General features: G+C 43.6%; 1 protein-coding gene across 1 annotated transcript in view; it reads right to left on the minus strand.

The window, feature by feature from the left end:
• The window catches only part of AFF2 (ALF transcription elongation factor 2), a 318303-nt gene that overhangs the window by 174148 nt on the left and 119272 nt on the right, over window positions 1–24883 (minus strand). The window contains exon 4 of the mRNA XM_057717549.1: window positions 5184–5228. Within this exon, the coding sequence (XP_057573532.1) occupies window positions 5184–5228 (45 nt within the window). The remainder of the gene's footprint in view (window positions 1–5183; window positions 5229–24883) is intronic.

The following is a 24883-nucleotide window of genomic DNA, read 5'->3' on the forward strand; positions in this document are numbered from 1 at the left end:
AGAAAAGGTAATACTCCACATTATTTACCCAGTCAAGGGCATTTTCACCTGCTGACAAATTTACATATTTCCCAATGTCATTAGGTAAGAGCTAGTCATCAGAATAGCAGAGGGTGCAGTCATTAGTTAGTGCGTTTATTTGACTCCATCAGTGTTAACGTTAATTATAGTCTAAATTATATTTAGCAATTGTCTTTCTTGGAAGGAACACTATATTACTATTTCAAGAAACTATAATTTTGAAAGTCCACACCAGAATAGGATAGATGCTTTCTGAATCATCCTGGAAGGGTTAGTATTTAAGACGGCTATATAGAAAATCATTTGCATGATTCCAATTTGAACGTTATTTATACATTAATTTGACAGGATATAAAATCAATTGCCTAATTATTGGTTAAATTTATCAAAGAAATTCTACTGAAAGGTGCTTGATTGTGCTGCATAGTTATGATAATATAATCAAATTTCCTTTCAGACGTAATTGTCTGACCGATTTTGCTCCCCAATCCATTTGTTTTTCTCAGTCTTAAGATGGGCTTTTTCATTTGTTTCCCCTTCAAAAATAAAAAATAGCAAGTACTGTACATGGTCGTCCTATAATTATTTGGTAAGTTCTTTCCACGCTAAAACTGTGCACTTAAACACAGACCTAATAAGCAGAATTGCCGTAATTTACAGAGCTGTAAACATGGAGCATGTTGCAATCAAAAAGAGGTGCCCATGTCGGTGTTTACAAACCTGATCCATATGGCAGGGACAGATCTGTAAGATGATACAGTTTATCAAATCAAGTTCCCTAAATCCTAGCTAGCAAAGTCAGCATCCCTCATAAACAGTGAATTACCCATACAGATGTTTGCTTATGAAATTATCAACTACTGAAGGTACTTTGCTAGGAAACACAATCTGTTCAGCGTCAAGCCTAAGAGAAGCGCTGTATCTGCATTTTTGACTCTAGAAAGGATTTAATTGATAGTCTGTTGATATTTTTAAGTAAATTCTTGCTAAGAACAAATAAATCATACCACTGCAGAACAAATAATCATTGAACATCCATCCTCAGCTAGTAGCATTTAGTGCAGGCTGCTCTCCTTGGCTTAACAGTTCCAGAAATGATTACTCTAGTACCCATACACCCCGTGGAGCTAGAAAAGAAGCCGCCGCTGTGGCCCAGATTATTACATATGAGCAGCTTAGGAATCCCTCGTATGATAGATGAATTGTAACTGCAGAACGCCATCACTGGGGCCAGAGTTGTTATTATTTTTCATTTCTGTTTGTACTCGAGGGTAGCTTGACTCTAAAGAGAAAATGACATGCTGATGGAAACAGGTACGCAGGCTGGGCCGTGCTCCACAGATTGCCGCCTTTAAGTTTCTGATCTGTAAAATTTATAATAAGCAATAATATACTTGACAAGGAGCAAGCCATCTGAGTTTCCACAGCTTGTTTTGTGGGAGAAGGGCAGGTGGCAGGAAAGGTGTTGTGGGCTGGTGAATTTTGGTTTGTTGGAAAAACTACTTGGAATTATTTTGGCATAATTGCATGTGTACAGATTAAGGAAACAACAGAAGCTGAAGTGAACTGTTGGGTGATGCTATTTTAATGTTAATCATAAAACAGAGCAGAGCTTGTGAAATAAGGATGGATTCAGGTGAGCCAACAGGAACAGAAAACGGAAGGAATGGCCAGCATGAGGGTTGTTAGAGCTGGTTGTTTGCCCCGGGGACGAATTACTCAACCTCTCTGGGTTTCTGTAACAAGTAGCTAATACTAAAATCTTTTAGCTTTGTTGTGAAAAATAAATGATATCATGTACTCAAGTACTCTGCCTGCATAAAGTGGCACATTACTACTATTATTTTCTATTAGTAGCAGTAATTTGTTACTGTTATTATTTTATTATTTGAAATGAGGTTTGAAAATATTCAAGATGGCAGGAAGAAAGAATTAATTCCTAAGACCAGCCCAAATTATGTCAGCTTGCTGGTATTCCCGGTTAGAGTTGCTAAAAGTAAGTCTGCCAAGCATCTGAGGCAATTTTTTTGAATCCAGAGATTTTCACTGTAGGTGTGTGACAGGGTGGTTGACAGTTAGGTGTAGTGCAAAGCGAAGACCAGATTCTCCTTCTGCTTCTGCCATATACTAGCCTCACCCTGAGTGCCAGGTCATGTATAACCTCTCTGGGCCCCAATTTCCTGAAACATCCGTAAGATGGTATGGAAAAACACGAACGAACTTTTTGGCCAGCCCAATAATAAGGGACTACCATGTTTCCTATGATCCAAATAAGATAATGAGGTTCAAGTACTCTGAGAGGCAGTCACGTGCTAGAGGGACATAAGGTCGCCATATCAAGTCAGCCCCGGAAGACCAGACAAGGTGGGCTCCCGGGTAGAATAAGAACCAGGAGCACATGGGAAGAGAAATGGCTCTGAAGGGGAGAAACGGTGAGAGGAACTTTCAAAGGAGCCCAACTGGTTTGAATTTGAACAGGTTTTGAAAAGGGTGCCAAAATCCAATGCATTAGGCCAAAGTATTCCCACTGCCTGGGGACTGAGGGGCAGAGAGTGGGGAGAGGCCAGTCATGTTGTACTTGGTTAATGAGAGAAGTCTGTCCCAATGTGAGATGAAGTGGCTTTGCTGCCGGGGTGTAGGGGGAAAAAAGGGGGAGTTAGGGAGGTGGGAAGGTTGAGTGAGCCAACAGACGGAGCTCTCTCCCCGTTACACACGCGCACGGTGTGTACACTTTACAGGCTCCTTCACGGTGGGGGAGGGGGGGAGGGCTGGAAGGGTGCAGAATGACCCCCCAGTTCTCCAGATAAGGAAACTGAAAAGCCACACAGCTAGGAAATGATGGAATGTCAGGGGCAATTGGAGGCCAGCTCTTCCCACCCCTGGGCTAGAGTGCCTTCCTCAGTGGAGCCCCCTTCAGGGAGGGAGAGGAGATGACCTTGCTCTGAACTCTGCTTGGGTGGAAAAGCACTGAGGGGGTCAGAGAGAGAAAGAGAGAAAGAGAAAAGGTATCTCCCTGCCCCCACCGCCTGCAAGAAGCAGGCAGACGGGAGCAAGGCGACCAGCAGACTTACTATGGGATCGTCTGCAGGGGTCCAAGGCCCTCAGACAAACAGGATTGTGAACTTTCCATAACAAAAATGTTCAGCAAGCACTCTGTTGTGCTGAGTAATGCGGTCTATAAAAATTTAAGAATTTGTCATAAAATCTGAGACATAAACTTCAGAAAGCTGATTTTTATTCCAAGCGTGGAGATTGAAACACGTCATTCTTCAATAAAGGAAAGCCCACTCATTGATGGTATTGTCGAGAAAACAAAACAAAAAACCCAGAATGCTACACAATGTATAGCCCTTCAAAAAAAAAAAAAAAAAAAGCCATTCCCCTAGATTCTCTTTCAAGAACAACAGAAAGACTTTTGTTACTTTCTCAAAGGGAGCTATCTTTTATGAGCTTATTAAGGCAACTACTTCTTTTCTTTCTGTGTTTAAGTGACATTCCGTTGTTCCTCTAAGTGGCTCCTCCAGCAGACTGGACTTGCCAGCCTCTGCCAGGTGTCCAGCCGGCTCCCCTCGCTCAGCCACTGTGTGGGCCACCTAGGCTCCAGGGCTGGGTTGCTCTGAAGTAGAGAATTCCAACTGTCACACACGAGGTGGTGATTCTGAAACGGGTCTGGCATTCCCTTGGGAGTACAGAAAAGACCACTGGCTTCATTTGGAAAAGTCAGACTGCTGTAGGGACTAGAGGAAGAGCTTTCTTTCAGCGTCGCCTTTCTTTAAAAGGCCAGTGGCCAAGAGCCTCGCAGGATCTGGTATATTTGGTACACATGCACCATCTCCGCCCGATGCAGGAAGCAAGCGGCTGGGTTCCCACGGTGCATCACTCTGTGGATTTCACAGCGGCTGCCCACACTCCCCCGTGACCGTTGGATCCCAGGGAGAGACGACGGAGGGGTTCCTGGGCTCTTACCAAAGTAGCCAGTACGCCCCTAACTCAGGTCATCCCATTTCTGATCAGAGTGACCGTTCTCCTCTCTTTAACGGTCAGTAACAATGTTCTTGGGCTGGAAAAGGTGCACGAATATCCACAGTAGCGGAAATCAGGTGGCTGGTCAGCTCGATGGTGAACAGGTTTCTGCTCTTTTTTATTCCTTTGGCTGCATTTTCACAGGGTTTGCTTCCAACACTTACCAGGGGGAGTGTTGGTGGAGTTGGAGTGACTTGGGTAAGTGAGGAAAGGGGATGCAGACTTTCCACTGGCACAGAGATGGTTTTCTTTCCCCAGTGGAAAGCCGGCATGGTTTTCTCCTGGCCACATTGGTCATTTCTCATAATAAGGAGCGTTTATATACCGCTCGGCAGCTTATAAGGGAATCAGGACAGGCATTATTGTCCTCTTTTACAGACAAGGAAGGGAGATTCAGAAAGATGAAGCTGTCTGTCCAAATCACACAAGTGACAAATGGTGGAGACAGAACTCACTCCCATGACTCCTATTCTTCATATACCGCATCGCCTTAGGATGCCATCAGCCAGAGTTGGGTGATACATTTTTCTACCTTGCCTTTGGGTTTTCCTTTTGGTTTAATCATGTACTTTGGGAGCGGTCATTGCCACCTTTTTGCAGCTCTGTGCTGCCTCCATGCCATTCTCATGCGCCAAGTCACTCCCACTAGTAACATTTCCCACAACTTGCCATCACTCTCAAGTCTCTGCTCACCTCCTCCCCTCCACCCTGCCACATCTCACCCCCTCGCTATAGGCCACAATCACCACGACCATGTCCCATCAACAATGTAGCAGGAGATAGCAATGAGGCTGATCTGAGGTCCCAGAGAACAGAAAGACAGAGATGGCAGGTAGGATGCTCTAATAGAAAACGTTTCCTAAAGGAGATGGTCAGTCTCTGTTCAGACCTCAAAAGAAAGACCCAGAGGATGCGGGAAGGGAACAGAAGCTTGGTGAGACCTGGAGACTAGCTTGATTAGAGAGCGAGAAGATGAGGTGAGACAGGAGACAGGAGGTATAAGCAGAGGGGTCTCGAAGTGGAATGCAAGGATTCCCCATCACGATACCCCTGGAAACAGAGGCGGAATGACTGTAAACAGCTTACATAGATTGATTGCTTCATTATTAAGAGGCAGAGAAACAAAGGATTAAACTCACCCGCAAGATTTCTTCAACACAGCTTGGGTCACTGGGAAGGCTTACCTAAAACAAAACAAAGAAAGAAAGAAAATTAAGCATAATCTAGTTATTCTCAGAAAAGCATATTGTATAATATTTTACCCTGTAGGAAAAATTGTAAAGAAAGTAAATATAGCTATAGATGTGTTTTTTCCCCCTATTAAATACAAAGCAGTAAATGTATGCAAATGGCCAATTTTGTTTTCGTTTAATGAAGCAGTAAGACCACAGTGCAAGATGCAGAGAGAGCCTGGTTCCATCCCTGATGTGCTCTGGGACATGGGGCCATCCTCCCCTGTCACCCGGGCTTCACTTTGCTCGTTTATGTAAAGAAGGAGCTCGCCTTCCTGATCTTTGAGGCCTCTTCCACTCTCTGACATAGTTCACCACACTATTCCTAAAAGGGGACGCCTATATGAAACACCTCTGTGATTAAGTCCCCTTTTAACTCAGGAGTCCAATCAGAGGCCTGTAATTCTTGTCTGAAAGACTAAGGCTAAAACTTCTGTGTAAATCGCGTGCTTGCCTTGGCACTCAGAGAGAATCTCACAAATACACAAAGTCACTGCCCTGAGCTCTTCCCCTCAGTGTGACACCTTCCTAATCAATCAAAATTCAAGCAACTAGCAACACTCACTGAGGACGGCCTCTGCATGTGGCATGTGCCCTTTCCTCCAGGAGCTCTGTAGCCAGGGAAAGCAAGAAGCCAAATGCCAAAGTGCAATGCTAGCTCCAAAGCTGTGCTTGGTGAGGGCCTGGGAGTGGGACCACCAGCTGGAGGAAGGTCTACCAGGTGTGATGCAGGCACGGGCATCCCCCAAACCTCCCGAACTCTCTCCTTCGCACTTTCACCTGCTCCACGATGGCAATTTGATCACCTCCACTTCGCTCCTGTTCCAGTAAGGAGAACATTTGGTCTCGCTCATTCACTGCCTTGGGAGGTAAAAGGCCAGTCCTGTAAAGAGAGCACTGCCACTGTGGCTGTAGGCTCCAGGCCTCTCACAAGGGCAATTAAGTCCTAACCCCCTAGTTACGCTGATAGATTAAGGTATAAACACAGCTATATTTGGGGAAATGGGGAAGAGAATATAGCGCCAGTTTCCCTCAATCTTAAAAAATACATGCTACAATCATCAGTAAATCTGAAATGAGCATGACAGTCACTACTGTACACACATTAATTTCAACCAATATTTACTGACTACCTTCTCCATGTAAAAGTCCCTGCTCCAAGCAGCATAAAATCCCTAGTGGGGATTAGAGAGTCCTCAATAATGAGGAGCCATCCAGCCTGGGTTATTCAGTATGGTTCCAGTGTACACGTGTTATTCTGGTGTCATTACTGACGGTGTCCCCTTTCGCCCTCAAAACCATCCTGATTTGGATAACAAATTATACAGTCACCTTTCCAAGAACACTAACACTCTAATATTGAGTGGAAAGAACAGTAGAAGGACAGGCTGGCAAGTTGGCTGGTTAGACATGGTAAAGAATCTTAAATACAGGTTCCTGATAGGGAACCACAGGTGGTTTGGTCTAGCAGACTTCATTCATTCATTCATTCAATGAATATTTTTTGAGGGCCAGGGACTGTGCCACCGGGCTTGTGCTCTGCAAAGATACAATGGGAAGAAGCAAAAGGAGACACAGTTTCCTCCCTCATGAAGTGTGCAGATCCAGGAGGAAGGTGGGTGTGAGGAATCACGCAGCTAATGGGCGACTGTAACCGTGGTAAGTGCTCCAAAGGAGAACATCCTATGGGCAGCAGTCCTGCAAAATGAAAGGTTCCCTGCCCAAGACAGGGTGGCCGACGCTGCCGTACATCCCTCTCTTGGCAACCCATGATGCAAATGAAAGGCTCTGAGACACCTATGTAATTGGTTTAAAGCAGCATGTTTCCAACCTTCTTGACTATTGAATTGTTGGGGTTTTCGTTTTCATGTGTTTTTTTTTCCCCCATTAACAATGATCGCCATCCCATAGAATGAGTGTTTGCAGAATATACACTAGGAGAAGCTGGCCGAACATATTACAGGATTACAGAAGTCAACTGATTATTCTAACAGCAAATAAAACCTCATTCCATGGCTCAAGGCTCCAGCAACTGTATTCTCCAAGACAGTTGTTGAACTTGTAACATATACCTTCCCCAAACACAAAGGTCAAAATGATTACAGCCAATGATCACAGTTGTTGCACTGTATCCGTGGGGCTGCCCAGCTAAACACATATGGCCCGCTCTCGCGAGAAGGTCTTTGTTTTCTTTTTTCCAAGCAAACACACAAATGTTAATTTTGAAATAAAAGTGGGAAAAAAATATCAGCCACATGCAGACACGGCAAGAACCTGTGGCCGAGTCTAAAGAGTTGGGTGGGAGGCTGGCCCTACTGCTTGGGAACACGACTTCCTAATGTTACCACCCCCCCGACTTCCAGTTTGCCCAACTATTAGATAAAATCGAGTAAGATAGAAGAACGATAATAATAATAATACCCGCTCCTTTCAAATCTCACAGGGTTTCTGAGAGCAGCAAATGAAATAAGGTGTGTGAACTCACTTTGCGACTTGCAAAGCCCCTCGTGGTGCGTTGGGTTCTTAGCCCCTGCCCTGCTGGTCTCCCCGCTGCTTTATTATGAAGCCCAGTCTTCTCGTCTGCTCAAGGTAAGATCTGACTCACTCTTGCCAACTGCAAACATCATCTCTACACCTGGTATTATAAATATCATTTCCTTATGGGGAAATGCTGTCAAAATAGACAGAGTTGTGGACTCTGGGGAAGAACTCTGCAGACACGGACAGTCAAATAAATATGCATCCACACGGAGTGTTCAGATTTTTTTTTCTTTTTTAGAGAATACTGGAATCCAGCATTGACATGAAGTCACCAGTCTCGCAAACTCATCTAGCCCTGCCCCGCTGCTCTTTTCACCGCAAGACAAGTCATTTGAGCCGCAAGTGGTTTTTTTTTTTTCTTTCCCCTGCAAGTGCTTTCCAATTAACCAGCGAGCATTTTCTCCGTGCCTAGAACAGTGCTGGGCGAGGGGGGTCGGTGACACAAAGAACGATCAGACTTGGCCTCTCTCTTTCTCTCGGAGTTAAATGTCTAGATGGGACGGGAAAACAAACAATTAGAGACCCACTGGGACATACATTGTAAGGTGGTAGTGACAAGGGTAATAGGATCGCATTCATTCGCCCGTCCGCCTATTCATCAGTTCTCCCATTTATTTCTTTAGACAACAAACCCTGATTGAGCTCACACTGTGCTCAGGATGGTGCCAAGGGGAGGATTTAAAGACACTGAAGACAACATAATTTCTGCCTTGGAGACTCCTCGCAAATTGGGGGAGACAAACATGTACAGGGGAAACAGACAACACGGAACAGGAGGTTTGACTTGGGTGTCAGGATGAGGGTACCTACCGGGTTCACGGACAGAGCCATGTCCGACAGGAGCTCCCAGCCGCCGAGGTCCCCACCGTAGTCCTCGCCCCATAAGGGGGTGAGGGGCCAAGGATCTGACATGGCCGAGCAGTGCCGGGGCCACCTGGGGCCACTTCAGCCTCGGAGCCCCCTGCGGAGCGGCGCCCGGGTCACTCACTCTGCGCTCTGGACGGCAGCTGGGCTCAGGCTGGGGCTCGGCCCCGGCCGCCCGGTTGTTCTCTCTGTCTGCCTGTCTGTCTGTCTCTCTTCCCCTCCTCTCGCAGGAACTGTGGAGGAGTCACTTGGACAGGTGTGACAGGAGACAGGAGGAGCACTAGTGGTGACACTGGGATTAGAACTGCCACCCGACGAGTTGCCAAGCCGCCGCTTAATTCCGGATCCACCTTCGCCTGCCTTTCAATGCGCTCTTGAGTATTCAGAGAGTCCACAAAGCGCAAGTTAGCCACTCAGAGCCGGCGATCTCGTGCAGCCCCCTCTCCGCCCCCTCCTCCGGGAGCAGAAAGCGAGCTGCACGCCGCCCGGGAGGCTGTGCTCTCACTCCTGGCCGCAGACGACCCTCCGGGGCTGGGCACGGATGGGGTCCTCTGAGGGCCAGGGGAGGCAGGCGCCCGTCGGGCAGGTGCTGAGTTGACTGAGAGCCCTCCCAAGTGCCTACTCTCTCAGTGTGTGACAGTGCAGGCTGCCACCCCATGTAGCCACACGGAGACCACGCACAGATCATCTGCCTGCTGAGAAAGACATATCTTAGGGAAGAATCAGGGTACCTTTAAATCATCAAATATTCAATTAAATGCAGCAACAATAAATGAATTGCATAGGATGTTTTAATCATTCTGGAATTAATCAGTTTGGAGCATACTTCTTGGCGATTAGGGTAATAGAAGATATCAAAAATACCCTGATTGTGGCACTGAGAGACACTAATAGAAAACACGAAGATTCATGTAAAACATGAAGAGAATCATGAGCACCGCATGGTTAACCCAGGGGAGCGCGATGCGTGTCTCCGAGCGCATTATCATCACGGGATTGCGAAGAAAAAGAGGTCATTGGTTTTTGTTTTTGTTTTTTTTCCTAAAATCATCCTGAGGTTGTCCCACAAAACCTGGCCATCAAAGTCCACTATTCTAGGCATATTCCACCTTGACAAAGACTTTGCCCGGTAAAACTCACAAATTGCAAGTTTAATTGCCAGTGAATGCTTGGATTCTCCTAACAAGTGCAAGTGACACTGAGTGACACTTCACTAACCCCAAAATCCATGCTACCCGCCCAGTTAAACAATATCCACGCCTGACACCGCTGGCAGCTTCCAAACTAACTCCATTTGTATTGTCATTAACAAATTGCCACACTCAGCCCCATGATTGATTGACGAGACAGATGTCCCCTGACACAGCGCTACTAACAAAATGAAAACTCAGGCTATGATATTCTACTAGCAAATGAGTTTTCTATCTTTTTAAAATGTTTAATGCCCATTATCAGTCATCTGTCCAAACAAGGGGCAGCAGCCTCTGAAGTGCCTATCTGCACACGCTTTGGGACCCCTTAATCTCCCCTCCCCATCCAGGGAGTCCCTGTTTTCCTGTGCAGGTTAAGATTTTTCTGTCCCTTGTTTCCTGCCTCAGCTTAACCTGTCCCTATTCTAGTTTGTATTCATGAGTCTATAGTTAAACGGGAACAGTTAATATTACATAAACTGCAGACAGAAATCCTCAGGTGATATAACTTTAATCAAAACAAAAAAGATCTCACAACAGTTACACAGCACAGTCAACCAGCTCCCATTTCATTTTAATACAGCAAAAGTCCTGGGTGTCCAAGGAGTTGGTGTTTAAAATATTGCTTCCGGCTAATTTTTAAGGGTGTCACATGATCAAAATACCCCATGTAAGACAAGCTAATATTCACCATTCCCACTAAGAAAAGAAGCAATAAAAAGTAGAGCATGGAGATCAAAGGAATTCACCACTTGCCATTTTAAGCCAAGTACAGAAAGTGACCCTGTGTCTAGAACCTTACAGGGAACTAAAACTAAAAAGGACGATTCAGTGATCACATTTTATTTATTTGAGCAAATCAATGAGATAATTTACTGTATTTTCTGGGGGCATAAAGGGGTAGGGGAAAGAGCATGGGCTTTGAAGCTGGACAGACCTGGATCGTAATCCCAGCTCTGATACTTAACTTGCTTTGTGAACCTGGGCAAGACACTTGAACTTCTCTGAGCCTCTGTTTCTCTATCTATATAAGAGGAATAAAATCCCACTCCAAGGACTGTCGTGAGGTCGAGATGAAGTGAGGCACATAAAAGTACCTTAGCTTGGCGGTGGGTGCATCTGAAGTCTCCATCCACACCGTTTATTCTAAGTTCCCTCTAAGGCCCTTGGAAAGGTGTCAGCACCCTGAGCCTTGGGATCACTAAGTACATAGTTTAGTCGCCTTGGAAATTGGCCCCATGACATCTTGTGAATGCTGCTAATTATGAAAGCCTATTCAGGGGCCCAGGGTATAAGGAGTTTCAGGCTGCTGCTCCATCTGGTGGCTCTCACTGAAGGTGACAAAGGAGGCTGGAAATGGGGCTTGAGGGGGTAGGACAACAGAGAGCCAGGGGGGAGTGGGGGTGGGGGGAAGGGGAAGGGTGGGCGATGTGCTTCACTATGGGGACAGCTCTCTGCTGATTACATTAGGTATGGGCAACGGCGGAATGCATATGCAGAAAGGCCCATCATCAGCAGAGAGGACCTAATGGCAGATGGAATTTGAAGTGAAGAGTACTTCATTCAGTGGGCTCTGAATAGCCATTAGCTCACTGTTCATTTATGTGGTCTAATAACTAGTTTCTATAGAAGACTGAGCTATAAACGGGGAAGGGGGTGACAGTCTTAAGAAAAATAAGGTACACATCTAGAAAGATTACCGCAAGAAACCAAGAGCCCATCTGGAAGAGGCTGGCTGCCTGACCCACATTCTCCCAGGACGCCCTGACTCTGGTCACCCGAGCTGGGCAGGGAGGCAGTTCTGGCGGCTGTCACTGCCCTTACACACAGGCCTGAGCTGTGCCTTCTCTGCCCGCCAGGCTCTCCAGCAACAGAGCCCCTCCTCCCACATTCTCCAGGCTTCTCGCCCAGATGCCTTAATCCCGCTGCTCTCACTCAAGCTGCATCCTTCCTCCTCTTTGCCGGCCTCCCAGACTCCGACCCAACTTGCTCGCCCCTTCCTGCCTGCACTCTTCTCAGCCTTCTGTCTGCTCTCCATGTCTGCCCTACAACCCAGGCACCTTCCAGGCACGGTCCCTGCCTTTTGAAATTCCTAGGCATGCCTAAGACTCCTCAGGGCCCATGGGATACCCACTTCTGTCCTGTCCAAGTCCCAGCGCCAAAACCAAGGACCATTTAAGATTCAAGTCTTGATTCCATGAAATCCCTACTTACTGCACTCCTGTTAACATTAATGGCTAGCTTGTGTGCAAGCCCATAATCTCTTCTAGTAAAAGAGGATACTGTAAAAATACAGATGTACAGAGTGGAGTGATGTAAGGCAATCTCTGAGCCTTGTCCTTAGCCACTGTAAACATAAAAAAGATGCAACGGGAAGCAAGCTCACTTTGGAATTTTGTCAACTAAAGAGCCAATGTTAGGGTTTTTAGAGTTTTCTTATGCTCCTGACCGCTCCAGGATCGAGCAAATTCTTGCAGTACAGAGCAAGGAAACAATTGTACAGCTGTGATCTCACGTCTAGGTAACTATGATCTTGTAAAGTCGTGAAAAGAAAAACATACTGACAGTCAGCAAACAGTTCCCGTCCAAGCTCCACCACTAATTAAATGTTTCATTTGGGACAATTCATTTCCTCACTCTCCAAGTGACACAACGAAGGCACGGGAATCTGTTACGAGTTCCCAGTGTTTTGTATTTCACATAACAGCACAAAACTAATAGGAGATCTACATATGGTTACCACCTTTTTGTTCTGAAAGGACATTACAGAAACAAGAGCCAAAAGGTAGGTAGGCTATAATTTCCAAAAAAGGTACAGTTTCTTCCCAAGATATGACAGCAAACTTAGGCCACCATCGAACATGCTCAAACATACCACTGACCTTACATTTCCGATTTTGCCACAGAGTAACAGCACCTTCACCTTGGACTGGTTGCCAAGCAAGATGATCTTCTTGGGTATCTTTTGGAGTCTATGATTTTATTCACCTTCTATCTTGTTCTATTCTATTATATATATGTTACTCTATGTACTAGTGAAGTGAAGAGTACTTAATTCAGTGGACTCTGAATTAAGTGGGCTCATACTCTACTCTACATATATATACAATATTTTTTATATATAAAATGTTATATATATATATACACACACACTACATCCACATCCAGCTTCAATTCTCTACCTCCTACACATGCGCAATTTTCTCACTGATGCTAACTGTCAAATCCTGGGTACATTTCCTCTTCTCCTGCGGATGGTTTTTAAATGCATGGAAAATGCAAACTAATTTTTGTACTACCTAATACAGACATGAGGAAAAGAGTTATTTCACAGAGAACTACATTCAATATCCTATGATAAACCATAATGGAAAAGAATATATGTAAAAAAAGAATGTATGTGTATGTATAACTGAATCACTTTGCTGTACAGCAGAAATTAACATTGTAAATCAACTATACTTCAATTAAAAAAAAAACATGAGGAAGCAGGCAACTCTTACATAACACATCACATACAACATGCAGCAGACGTGTACCATAGGCCTCAGCTATCAAAGTCATTTCACACCTTATCATACTGAGATGAAACTGAACCAAAAGGCCATTTACAGTCCCTTTTGTGAAGAGTCCACATTCCAGATAGCAGAGCATATGATCTATTACACATCCTGTATTCCAAAGCCACCCCTGAATCCTTAGGTGTGGGTAGGGGGGCAGGAGGAAAATCAGGCAGAATCGGCCTTGGGTTTGGCTGATTCTAGGCCACCTAGGCCATCGGCCACCTTGGGCAGAGCTGTTTCAGTGGCATGCTGTGGATATGAACATGACAGGGCTGTGCTGAGGAGAGAGCAGGGGGATGAAGAGAGGGGATAAACAATTTCCAGTGTGATAGGGGGCAGAGAGATGGGGTAATAGGATGTGACACTGTGGTATCAAGGTTTTCCTTTGTTTTTTAAGAGGGATGATACTAAGGCATATTTATACACCAACGGGTACAACTCCGTGGAGAGGAAAAGAAGTATCGCAAAAGAAAAACTGGATGATTGTAAAAACAAAGTCCTTGAGCAGGAGCAAGCAGATTAGGACACAATTGGAGAGGCTGGCCTGAAAGAGGAGCGTGGGCACTTCTAGACACTTCTTGCATTGTCACAGCAAGGAAGGCAGAGTGCCTTAGGTACATAAGCAGTTGGGTTGGAGAAATTAAAGACGAGAAGATGAGGGGGTACTTGTCTGACTATATCTATTTTTCTCTATGAAGTGTGTGGCAAGGTCAGCGGTGGAGAACGGGGGTGGTTATTGGAAACATGAGGAGAAAGGAAAGGTGGAAAATGGTTCTGTTGGAGAACAGGAACAGGGGTGTACTAGGAAAGCATAATAGAACTCTCTGGCAATGTTTAAGGGCGAGAAAGAGCGAGCTGCCCTGTGAAACACTGAAAGAGATGCTGTACGGGCCCGCAATATGGAGATAAAGGAAAAAGGTGGTGGGGGAAAGGAGAGAATTGGAGGCCAAGTAGCCTCTGGCGACTTAAAAGGAGGTGACACTCCGCTCCCCACTATTAGCTACTGCACTTTCCAACAATGATTAGCTAATTAACCACAGTTCACAGTTCTCCGGCTGCTCTAATCTATAAGAGGCTTCATTCTGAATGGAAGGTGCAGAGCGCCCAGGAGCAGGAGTAATGATGTTCTGGGATCCCACAGTGGTGAATCTCCTCACATTTCCCACAAGTCCGGAGGAAGCAAAGCGTGGGGCCAAGGATGGCCCCAGGGCCTGAGGAGCGCCTCTCCGGGGCTAAGTGAATTCAACTTTGTCCCTTGGGAAGCAGAGAACTCCATTAACCCACATCCTCCTGAGAGAGATGATTCCTAGATAACATCAGAAGGGGTTTCCACATTGTTTAAAGAAGAGCTGTTTTTAATCACTTAAATATTTTGTCTTTAAGCAAACGTTTCATACATTTACTCTGCTAGCGTGAAACATTTTAAAATACAATTATCTTTTATAATACATCTTGGATTGACAAGTTCTTCTAAGCATTTATGGTTTCTAAAACATACAAGACTTCCTCACCAGGGGGAAAAAAACGAAGTGGAAGTTCAGGTTTTTCTGGTACCTTCTGAAGACAGTGCCACAGGCATATTATGGGGCCTTAAATGACGTGCTCTAACCGCATTTAGAAAAGAAGCTTTTAAATATGTATCTTTGGCTCTTATTTTCTGAAAATCTTTCAGAAAAGAAAGGTCTTCCCTTGACACTTACAATCCCTCACCCTAAAGAAACTCCTTCCATCTTCTTCTAGATACGTAGCTAATGATTTAAATGTCTGCTTTAAAACAAGAAACCCAGATTTCAGTTTGATTTTGCTCTAGCTACATGTTCCTTAAAGCAATGCCAGTGGAATAGACTTTATAAATTGTACCCATACATGTCCTCAATAAAAAGGTGACAACAGAATACACTTGATAGAATGTGGCTCCACTTTCAGACTAACCTCTAACGAACTTGGCGCCTTCTTGACTCTCTAAATCCTGCACTTAGGTTTGTCTTAATTGCCAGTGGATGACACCGCGATGCCACAGAAACAGACCTACAATTGCTCTTCTCTGACTGCATGGGAAGTGAATCCTCGCCAGCTCCCCTATTATTTATAAGTCTAATTAAAACACTTTTATCTATTAATGCCAAGTGACACTACTAAATATATTCAGGGAAGTTCACATTTTTTCTAGACTTCTGAAATCTCTCAGATCTGCGCACACTTATATGTGGTTTAACTGCTCACTAAAATGAAACGATCGCTAAGAATAACTCCCTTCCATTAGATTTATAAATCTCATTAATTAATTCTACATCTCCAATGGTGTAGAGACCAAACTCAACTGCAAGATCTAATTAAAGAGAAGCAAAAAAAATGTTAAGAAACAACACGGAGATTGAAACAGAGAAGTAACTGTTTAGCCTCAAATTAATGAGGCGCTATGCTAAGTAAGCATGTCCATTAATCCCTAATGAGGATTTTAAACACATTAAAACTTCCTCATACAAAATGTTTGCCTTCCTTTTATCCAATAACAAATAAGCCAATAATTTTCTGGGTCTAAATGACACTATTAACTGTCACGGCATGTTTTATTTGACAAACCCTCCATTCAAATACTGTAAAACCAATTAATTTGCCTGCTGTGAAATGTGTTTCTTGCTAGCTTTTATGTGTTTTTTTTTTTTCATCTCAAAGAAATGTAAATAGGAGGTCAATGTAGGTGCCTGGTTTTGCTTTAAAAAAATAATACCACAGCAGCTATAGGTTGTCTCTCTTGTTTGCAATTCAAATGAGTTGAAAGACAACCTCCATTTTCGGGTCACAATCTCAGATTGGTTTCCTGATAAGGAAACCATGTCAGAGCGATAGTTTGATTACCATGAAGAGGGTATCGTATTTGAGAATGGAGAGCTGGGAAAATTACCACTTTCTTTGATTATAAATAATGCTCCATGACCCTGGCCCTTACTGACATGGTGTGGTTACCTATCTCCTGCTTCATCCAGCCTTCCCCCAAATGAACCTGCGTGTGTGTCTGCAAAATTGCTCTCTAAAATTGGAGTTTATTCCTGATGCTTTTATTTGAAAACACCACAATTTGTTACACTTTTTTGTTGGCAGAAAAATCAATAGAACAAATACGAGAAGTTCCTGTTTCTTAAACTTCCCCTGGGCCTTACTTAGTATCTCCAGTTAGCTTGAGAGATGGCCCCAAGGCCCCTTCTCCCAGCATTTACGGGACACTCTGAAACACTTGACTTCATAGAAGGGCATGGCGCTTTTCCAGAAAATCACTCTGCAAACACAGACCCTTGACACCATGTCATAAAGAAAGGGTCTGTGACATGAAGTGTGGGCCCACTCTGTGGAGCGTCTCGAGCCCACTGCATCACACAGTGAAGACCAGAGAGGGAATGATGCATGGCATGCCACGGTTTATGGAGCCGAACGGTTTATGTCAATTAACACGAAAAGCATATGCAGGGCACCAACGATCCTAGCTTGTCTCACATCCACATGAAAACCAGGGACTGATTATTTCTTAGCTGTGAAAGTAGGCAGGATAAACAGACACCTGGCAGGTGTTTATAATTCCAGGTACAATGACAACACCTTACTGATACAAATAAAACACATGCAGTGAAATAACCACACTTACTCCTGACCAGAATCAATGTGTTGGGGTATTTCCAAAGTTGGTGCTTGGAAAATCTGTTCATGTTAAGAAACTTGTCTCAAATGGAAAACATGCATTGCATCCCCACTATGCACAGTACAATGCACTAAGCATTATGGGAAATTCAGTAGATGCTAAAGAATAAATCTCCACAGGGAACATCTCTTTAAGAATAGACGGGATCTATATACCAAAAATGAGTAATGACAGTACAAGTTAGCACAGATTTTCTGATCCTTGAATCAGGCATACAGGCAGAAGGCGGATTTTCATTTTGGGATCACATGACTTAGATGGCCCAATATGGGATGTCCAGACTATATGGGGAGAGTGAAAGATATTATCTCAAATCAGGACTCTCCTGGAAGTCAAGACAGATGAATGGATTTGACAATAACTGTAATAGGAAGTCACAGAAGAAAAAACTGTCCACGGCCTTGGGGTGGTGAGGCAAGGAAGTGGGACTTGACCTTAACTTTGAGTAAGAGAAAAGATTTCTGTAGGTAGTGACTATGGCACTGATGACTTTGGGCAAGTCACACTTTCTCCAGCTATAAAACCAGGAGATGGCCTCGGATCTAGTGTCTAAAGCAACTCCAATCTGTTAAAATGAGTCTATCAATCTGTGCTCCAAAGCAAATTAATTTCAAAACGTGAACTTGTGTTCACCAGCTGATCTCTAATTAAAAGAAGTCTCCAACCGAAAATGAAAAGCTATAAATTTTACAGGTACAGAGCCTGCATGATCTACAGAAGTAAAAATGTCAAGCCATCCTGGCAAATATTTGCAAAATGGCAACACATAACACGCATTAAGATTTCAGTGGAAATATTAAAACGTGGACAGTTTCATTTTTCATATCAGGGAGGCCACAACGACAATCAGATGTCATTTTCAAAAATAACATGTTGGCCCCAAAGACAGAGCGCCTCAATCATGTGAGTGCTTCTTGTTGAGTTAGAAGTTCTCGCTAAATGGTAGTGAAAATTTAATCTATACTTGGCTAAGTCCACACACTTGAAGCCAAAGTATGTAGAAATGGCTCTGTTTGAAACGATTTGGAAAAATCCCATAATAGCTCCTACCTATTCAGTTTTTAATCAAGATTTGGGAAGGTACTGAGACCACCAGACATCAAGTGTGCTTGCGACCTTTTCAACTGTCAGACCAGACAGATTTTTATCTTAGGCGAATCAACCCAAAGCCTCAAAGGTGCAGTGCCAGAGCGTGAATCCATTTCACTAGACAGTCATTGAAATTATAATTCAAAGTTCAACTTACTTTCGCATTTTCTACTGCAATACTTTTGGCAGCCCAGGGCAGAAAGTCGAAACCTGGTTTCCAATGGAGGCCACTTCCAGTGGTTTTCTAAATGTGGGCAGCAAGAATTCCTTCTTGTCAAAGAGATCAGCAGTCACTGGCTTTCATTAATTTACTTTCGATGACTGCTGCTCACTCTCAGGAAGCCTTTCTTTACCTAAGGATGTTGACCTGCTGTTGGACCCCGTCAGAAACAGACACGAAGAGACACTGATATATTAGGAGATTGGGAAATTCCCCCCAGTGGCCTTTGCGGACTCTACAACTTCCATTTATTCTCACGGAGGCCATGAGCACAAAAAACAAGATTTGTGGCGAAGACATATAGCTAGAATCTATAAAAGCTCCCAACACAAGATAAATAAACCCACTGATATATATTACACTATAAAGTGTTATTTGAAGATCTTTAGAATCAGTCTGAAGGTCTTACTTCATTCAAATGAATTATCATAAAGAAGAGAGACTTTTTAAACCTAAAATGATGTATCAATTTAAATGATGCAATTACGAATACTTAGTGTGCATTTAGTTGGGTACCCAAAAGGCTCTGGGCTGAGGGCTGGCTGTAAATAACAATTTATTATGATCACACTAATCTTGAAGTTATCTAGCCGAGCCCTTATGTGTACTTATAAAATGCATTTCATTAATTTCTAAATGTTTTGTCTTTGTTTTACAATCTGTGCTCAAAAGGAAAGCATGACACCTTACCAGGGTGCTACAAGGCTTTTAGGCAGCATCTAACATCTATTTTGTCAAGATAAGCTTTGCAATTAGCATTTTCAAGATTCTCAGTTTCTCTTCTCTATAAATGATAACCTAACCCCAAATGAGATCTCCTAAATCCTTAATGTGACGGTATTAACCCTTTAATTCAGATCTCTATGAACAGCACCCTGTTGGCATATGAAAACGAAAGGGAATGAGGTCATTTATATGAGGGTGATATTAAGAATACGGTCTACTGTCACTGCTACTAAGACCAACGCTCATACGTATCATTCCTTGGATGTTTAGTCCTTGCTGGGCTGCAAAGTCCTTTCCCATCTTCTCTGCTCCCACCCTGTACCCTGTACCATTCCTGTCATGTTCCTCGCGACAAGCCTGTAAAGTAGGCAGAGAAGATACAATAAGCTTCATTTTAAAGACGAAAAAAATCTGGGCCTTCAAAAGGTTACATGACTTGTCTGAGGTTTTATGGCCACTTAGTGGCGAAGACTAGCCCCTGGGTTTCCAGCTGCCCAATCCAGCGTGTCTTCCGCTATTTCATGCTCCTGGTGTATAAACATGGACTTACTCACAGAGTGCCCACTAAAGCCTGAGGAATTCAGAAGCTAAGCTCATGAACTGCAAGGAAAGTTCCCCTCTAAGATGAGAGGATAGTTGTCTCTGTTATAAGGCAAATAATGTTATCACTGATTCCAAACTGACTACCAACCTACAAGGCAAAGAAAACCCCTGATGGTCTAAAATGAGACCTACAGAATGGCACGTTGAAAAGTTAAGGGAGGAGGAAGAGTGTCTTGAAGGAATGTCACCTGTACCATCGTGACTCAGTCTGGGTTTTGAAGAGCACCTGCTAAGTCACTGATAGACCAGCTCCTTCCTCCGGCCAAGCCTCCACACTTGCTAAGCACTGAGGACTCGGGTTCAACACTGAGGTCAGCACCTTGCTACTCCGATACTTGACTCTCCTTTAGCTTTTGTTCTCGGCCATTTTCTATCCAGTTGAAGGAAGTTCCGACAGGTTCAGTGCCCATCAAAATATGCCCGAAAACTGGCTTCCCACGCACACCTGCAGTCAGTGTTGATTTGAGGAGGCGTGGATGGGTGGGGAAATGAGCTTACCAGCGCCATGCCAAGGCTGGAATGAAGAAAGACACTTGCTCATTCCACGCAACATACTCTTTCCCTTGTATTGTTCCATTCAAGGAACAGAGGAACAGCCAAATAGAGCTGGCAGGAGCAACTGTTCCATCCTGAGACATTTGGTTGCTTAGAGTAAGAAGGGCACTCTGAAAAAGGACTGACCCTGACAGCCATTACAGGTAGATAGAGGTCTTTGGCCCAAAGCTTTAAAGCTCTGATCATAATCTATTAAATTTGCTGGAGGGCAGAGAGGATAGGGACCAGGTAAGAAGTAAAATAATTCTATGAAAAATGGGCCATCTGTCCCACGCAAAGCTAATGCTACTGGTTCCTTCTCAATGGAATACTTTTCAGCTGCTTGGCCAGTAATGGATACATTCATCTCCTGATAGACTCTTGACAGAGAAAGGGCCCTGGAGGTTATATACTCCAACCTCTAAAGTGCAGCCCATTTTAAAGGATGAGGACAAATGAAGTGCACAGAGGTAAAATGATTTGCCCAAGGTCACACAGCCATGTGAATGGAAGGCCTGGGACTAAACTTTAACTCTGGTCCATCTGGCTGAAAAAGCCTAGTTTTCATAGTCATATTATACAACCATTGCTTACATAGCTCCCATGACAGAGGACTCATTATTTCCTGATTCCATTTCATATAAATCAATTTATTTCAATTTAATGAAGCAACTCAAGAAACTCTAACTGAGCTCCTCCTACTGGAAGATCAAATGGATCTATCTACACAGTGTCCTCTATATTCTACTGGGCAGTGAGGGCAGGGGAGTTGTGCCTTACCTCACCTCCGAAAACAGTATCTAAATGGAGCAGCTCTTCAAAAAAGTTTAAACAGTGTGATGACATGGTGATTATTAAGACTGTGATGAAAATATTACATGTCCAAGAAAGCAATGGGCAAATAAGACCAGAAGACACAGAAAAGGGAGGCGAAGTCTGGCGTCCAGCAGTGCAGACCCCGCCCTCCCCAACCACCACCACCTAAGGCTGGATCATCAGAAAGGCAGAATCTAGCTTTGCCTTGAGCCAGATTTATTAGGCAATAGGCTGGATGGCGTTCCTACTTAGATTCTTTGGCTGTAGAGCACAGTGAGGTTCACTGGGACACATGCATCAGGGTCACTGCCTTGGCTTCCATAGCATGGTGTTCCGTCTAAACAACTGAGCCAATGAAAGGAAGGAGATGACGAAATACAAAGCTAGTAAATTGGAAGTATTGAGAAGAGAAGGTCGGATGAATAAACCCATTTTGTAAATTACGATTTAAGTGCAGAAAATAATAGTAATTGTTCATTTCTGGAGAGACATGCATTGGAGCAGCTGCAAGTGCCCCTATTTCTGTAAATGATCCATCCCTGACTCCTTTCTAATGATGTTTATTTCAAAAGTGAAATTTGGCACACTGAGTGGTATTTCTGAAAGGTTAGGCAATTTTTTTGTCTCCCTCCCTTTCTCTTCCTTGTCTATCAAATTACACTATTGCAGCCCTAACACCCAGCTCTTAAATGGAAGAGCCACCCCAAAGGGGAAAGGATCAGTTTCAACGGGGCTCCCTAAGTGTACATTGTGGTATATGCCATCATCCAAACCCTGGCCTAATAGCAACTTCCAGGCCTAGTCCATCCAGACTCTGGAATGAACACTTTGTGGCAGGTGCCCCCAAAGCACACTGAAAGAAGACTACCTGCACACCACCCCAGCATTGGCATTTTACATAATTATTTTCACAATGCTTACTATACTGAGTTCAAGGTAAGGTGTGAAAATGAAAACTATGTGTCAACAAAGCCTTTTATTGTTACAGCTTTAGTGTTGAAATGGTCATATAAATGACTCCTGTTCACAGAAATGTTAGTTGAGCACTTAACAATGGGCCAGACCTGTCTGGAGCACTTAATCTCCATGACAACACTGTGATGTAGGAATTATTATCCCTATTTTCTAAATGGTGAAAGTGAGGTTCAGAGAGGAGAAGTAATTTGCCAAAGGTCACACAGTTAAGATGTGATTAAGCCAAGATAGAAAACCGTGTCTCTAGAACTTCAGATCTGCCTTCCTTATCATTGTATAAGAAGATTGACTCCCAACTGCATTATCAAAAAGTAAGGGATGTAGTATCCCCTATTACAAATATGAGTTGTGCTATATTATTTTCACTTTGCGAAACTCTTTTGTTGTGCCAATATAACATAATGTAGTGAACATGAAAATACAAGTTGGAGTTCAATGAGCCCAATTTTTCCATTGTTCTAATAAGCATAAGGTTATATACGCTCAGCTCTGGAGGATACACAAGATATCATGATTATTTCTTTGCACTCACAACTACTATGGCCAATACAATCACTTCAAATTAATTTATACAAAGTACAATGTGTGGCTCAATGAGCTATTTCATAAGGTCTCCAGGAGAAACAGATTAAAATGGCCATGAGCAAATGTGGTGCCAGTTTTTTTCCTATATAGCAAAGTAAACCACACTAGAAGGTAAGATTATGTTGAGACTGCTGAATACAGACAAGTAATTCAGGAATGAAAGTTTTAAACAGATTTAACTGACTTGCTGTGGGTTTCTGTATTTGAAACTTTAGTGTTGTCTCTGCAAATGTGAAATGTATACGTGACAGTGTATCTAGAATAAATATACATCACCCCACAATTGATAATCTAATGATTTTTCAAAGGTTGCCTTTCTCACACATTCCCTCTAATGCGTTCACTACTAATTTGTTTAATCTATTTGGCTCTAATCAGAGAACACCTACTCTTTCCAGTATTACCATCACCCAAAGCTTTCAAAGTGAAGAGATCTTGTAGTCCAATCATGTTTGAAATGCTTCTTTGACCTTGATCATAGCCAAGCTGAGCCTTTGACAACCAGTTCCACTCTTTGGTCCGTTCAAAATACCAACAGACTTGCATTTCCCTCTCTGTTTCTGGCTGGACGATAAATATGTCTCATATTGGTGCTGCCTCATTCTACCCATAAGAGGGATTTTTTTAAATGTATGGTTTACTGTGGGAGGAGAGGGATGCCAATGGGAAAGAACCCTGTAGCTGAGGTCAGAGGACCCAGTTCTACTCTTGTCTCTAGATCCCTCTCAAGTTCTTCACCTATGAAATGAACAGACTGGAAGAGCAGGTGGGTCTGATTTTGCAGAGCTTCCCAAAGTAAGATTGGTGATCAGACAGATTGATGATATCGATTATCAGTAAGACTGCAAGTCATTTTATAATAATCTACAAGTAATGATTCCTTTTAGGAGGGCATGTTATGCTTTCATCCAGAACACTCCATAAAGGCTAGACTATTAGACCTTCATTTTGTCAAGGCAACTTTTTGGGAGCCTCCAAGTATATCATCTGAACCATCTCTCCCTATTTATTCTGGTAGTTGGGGGCCATTTTTCATCGTGTCATTTATCTGGCTGTGTGTCTTGGGTGAATCACCTCTGTTCCCTGAGCCAAAGTCTCCTCACTATGAAATGAAGGGGTCTGATTATCTCTGTGGTCTATTCCGGCTCCTGTATTGTATAGGAGCCTATATAACTATGATCCTTAACACCTCATGAAGTTTTATGGTGAAATCATCACCTTTGGCAATAACCAGTATTTCTGTCCTAATTCAGCGGAAACAGATCCTGTTAGAATCGTGGTGTGATCAGCCAGTGGGAAAACAAAAGGGGCCATAGGAAACTCAAACCCACCATCCTTTTACTGCATCGAGAAAAGTTACTCCTTTTCTGGGGTCTAGATAAGGACTGCAGGAGTAGTTTCGTAATTCTCTGAGATAAGGCACGTGCACATATTTTATGAAATTGACAGACTGCGTCTCTGTAGAGGCAACATGTTCTTAGGATACACTTCAAAGCAATTTAAAGCCAAATAACAATCATTTCAAGAGAAGACAGAAAATCATATTCTTCGGTAGTTCTGGTGGGAAATATACCATCACAGCTCCTAAATTCATCAAGAAATTAATGCCTTCCAGGAGTGTCATTTCCCTCTCTAGAATATATTCAAGTGGGCGTCACTGAGTTCAGCCTCTTTGGTAAATATGCAGGAAGTTGTATACACGGGCACAATAATCTGGGCAAACACACACATGCCACACAGGCAAGGCTCGCAAACGATGCTCATAAATTGTTTTAATACATTGAAAAAAAAAAACCAGCGTAAACACTGCAGCTTAAAACCTGAAACAGATGTAAATCAGTTTTTAAAAAGCCAACCAAGTAATAGGTGAGTTGTTTACTCTGAGAGGCCCTCCAGGGCTGTGCCGTCACAGCCCCAGCCCCGAGACAGCAGGAGCTGATGGGGGACACAGAGCAGAGCAGCCGCTGAAACAAAGAGGGCCTCATTACCATGCCAAGCACAACATCCTTCAGATGTGATGAGAAACGCGACTGAATGACGAACTGGGCCTGGGGAAATTTCACAATATGACCACCCAAGCATACAGAAGACGGGGTGAGGACAGGGGCAGGACAGTGGGAAGGTGGGCCGACTCTGCACAGAACAGGCCGGTTCAGGCCCAAAATAGAAAGAGCCATGGCCCCTGGGACCCGCAATCGCACAGGTTT

Source organism: Hippopotamus amphibius, chromosome X, assembly GCF_030028045.1.
Source record: "Hippopotamus amphibius kiboko isolate mHipAmp2 chromosome X, mHipAmp2.hap2, whole genome shotgun sequence".
NCBI classification, from domain to species: domain Eukaryota; kingdom Metazoa; phylum Chordata; class Mammalia; order Artiodactyla; family Hippopotamidae; genus Hippopotamus; species Hippopotamus amphibius.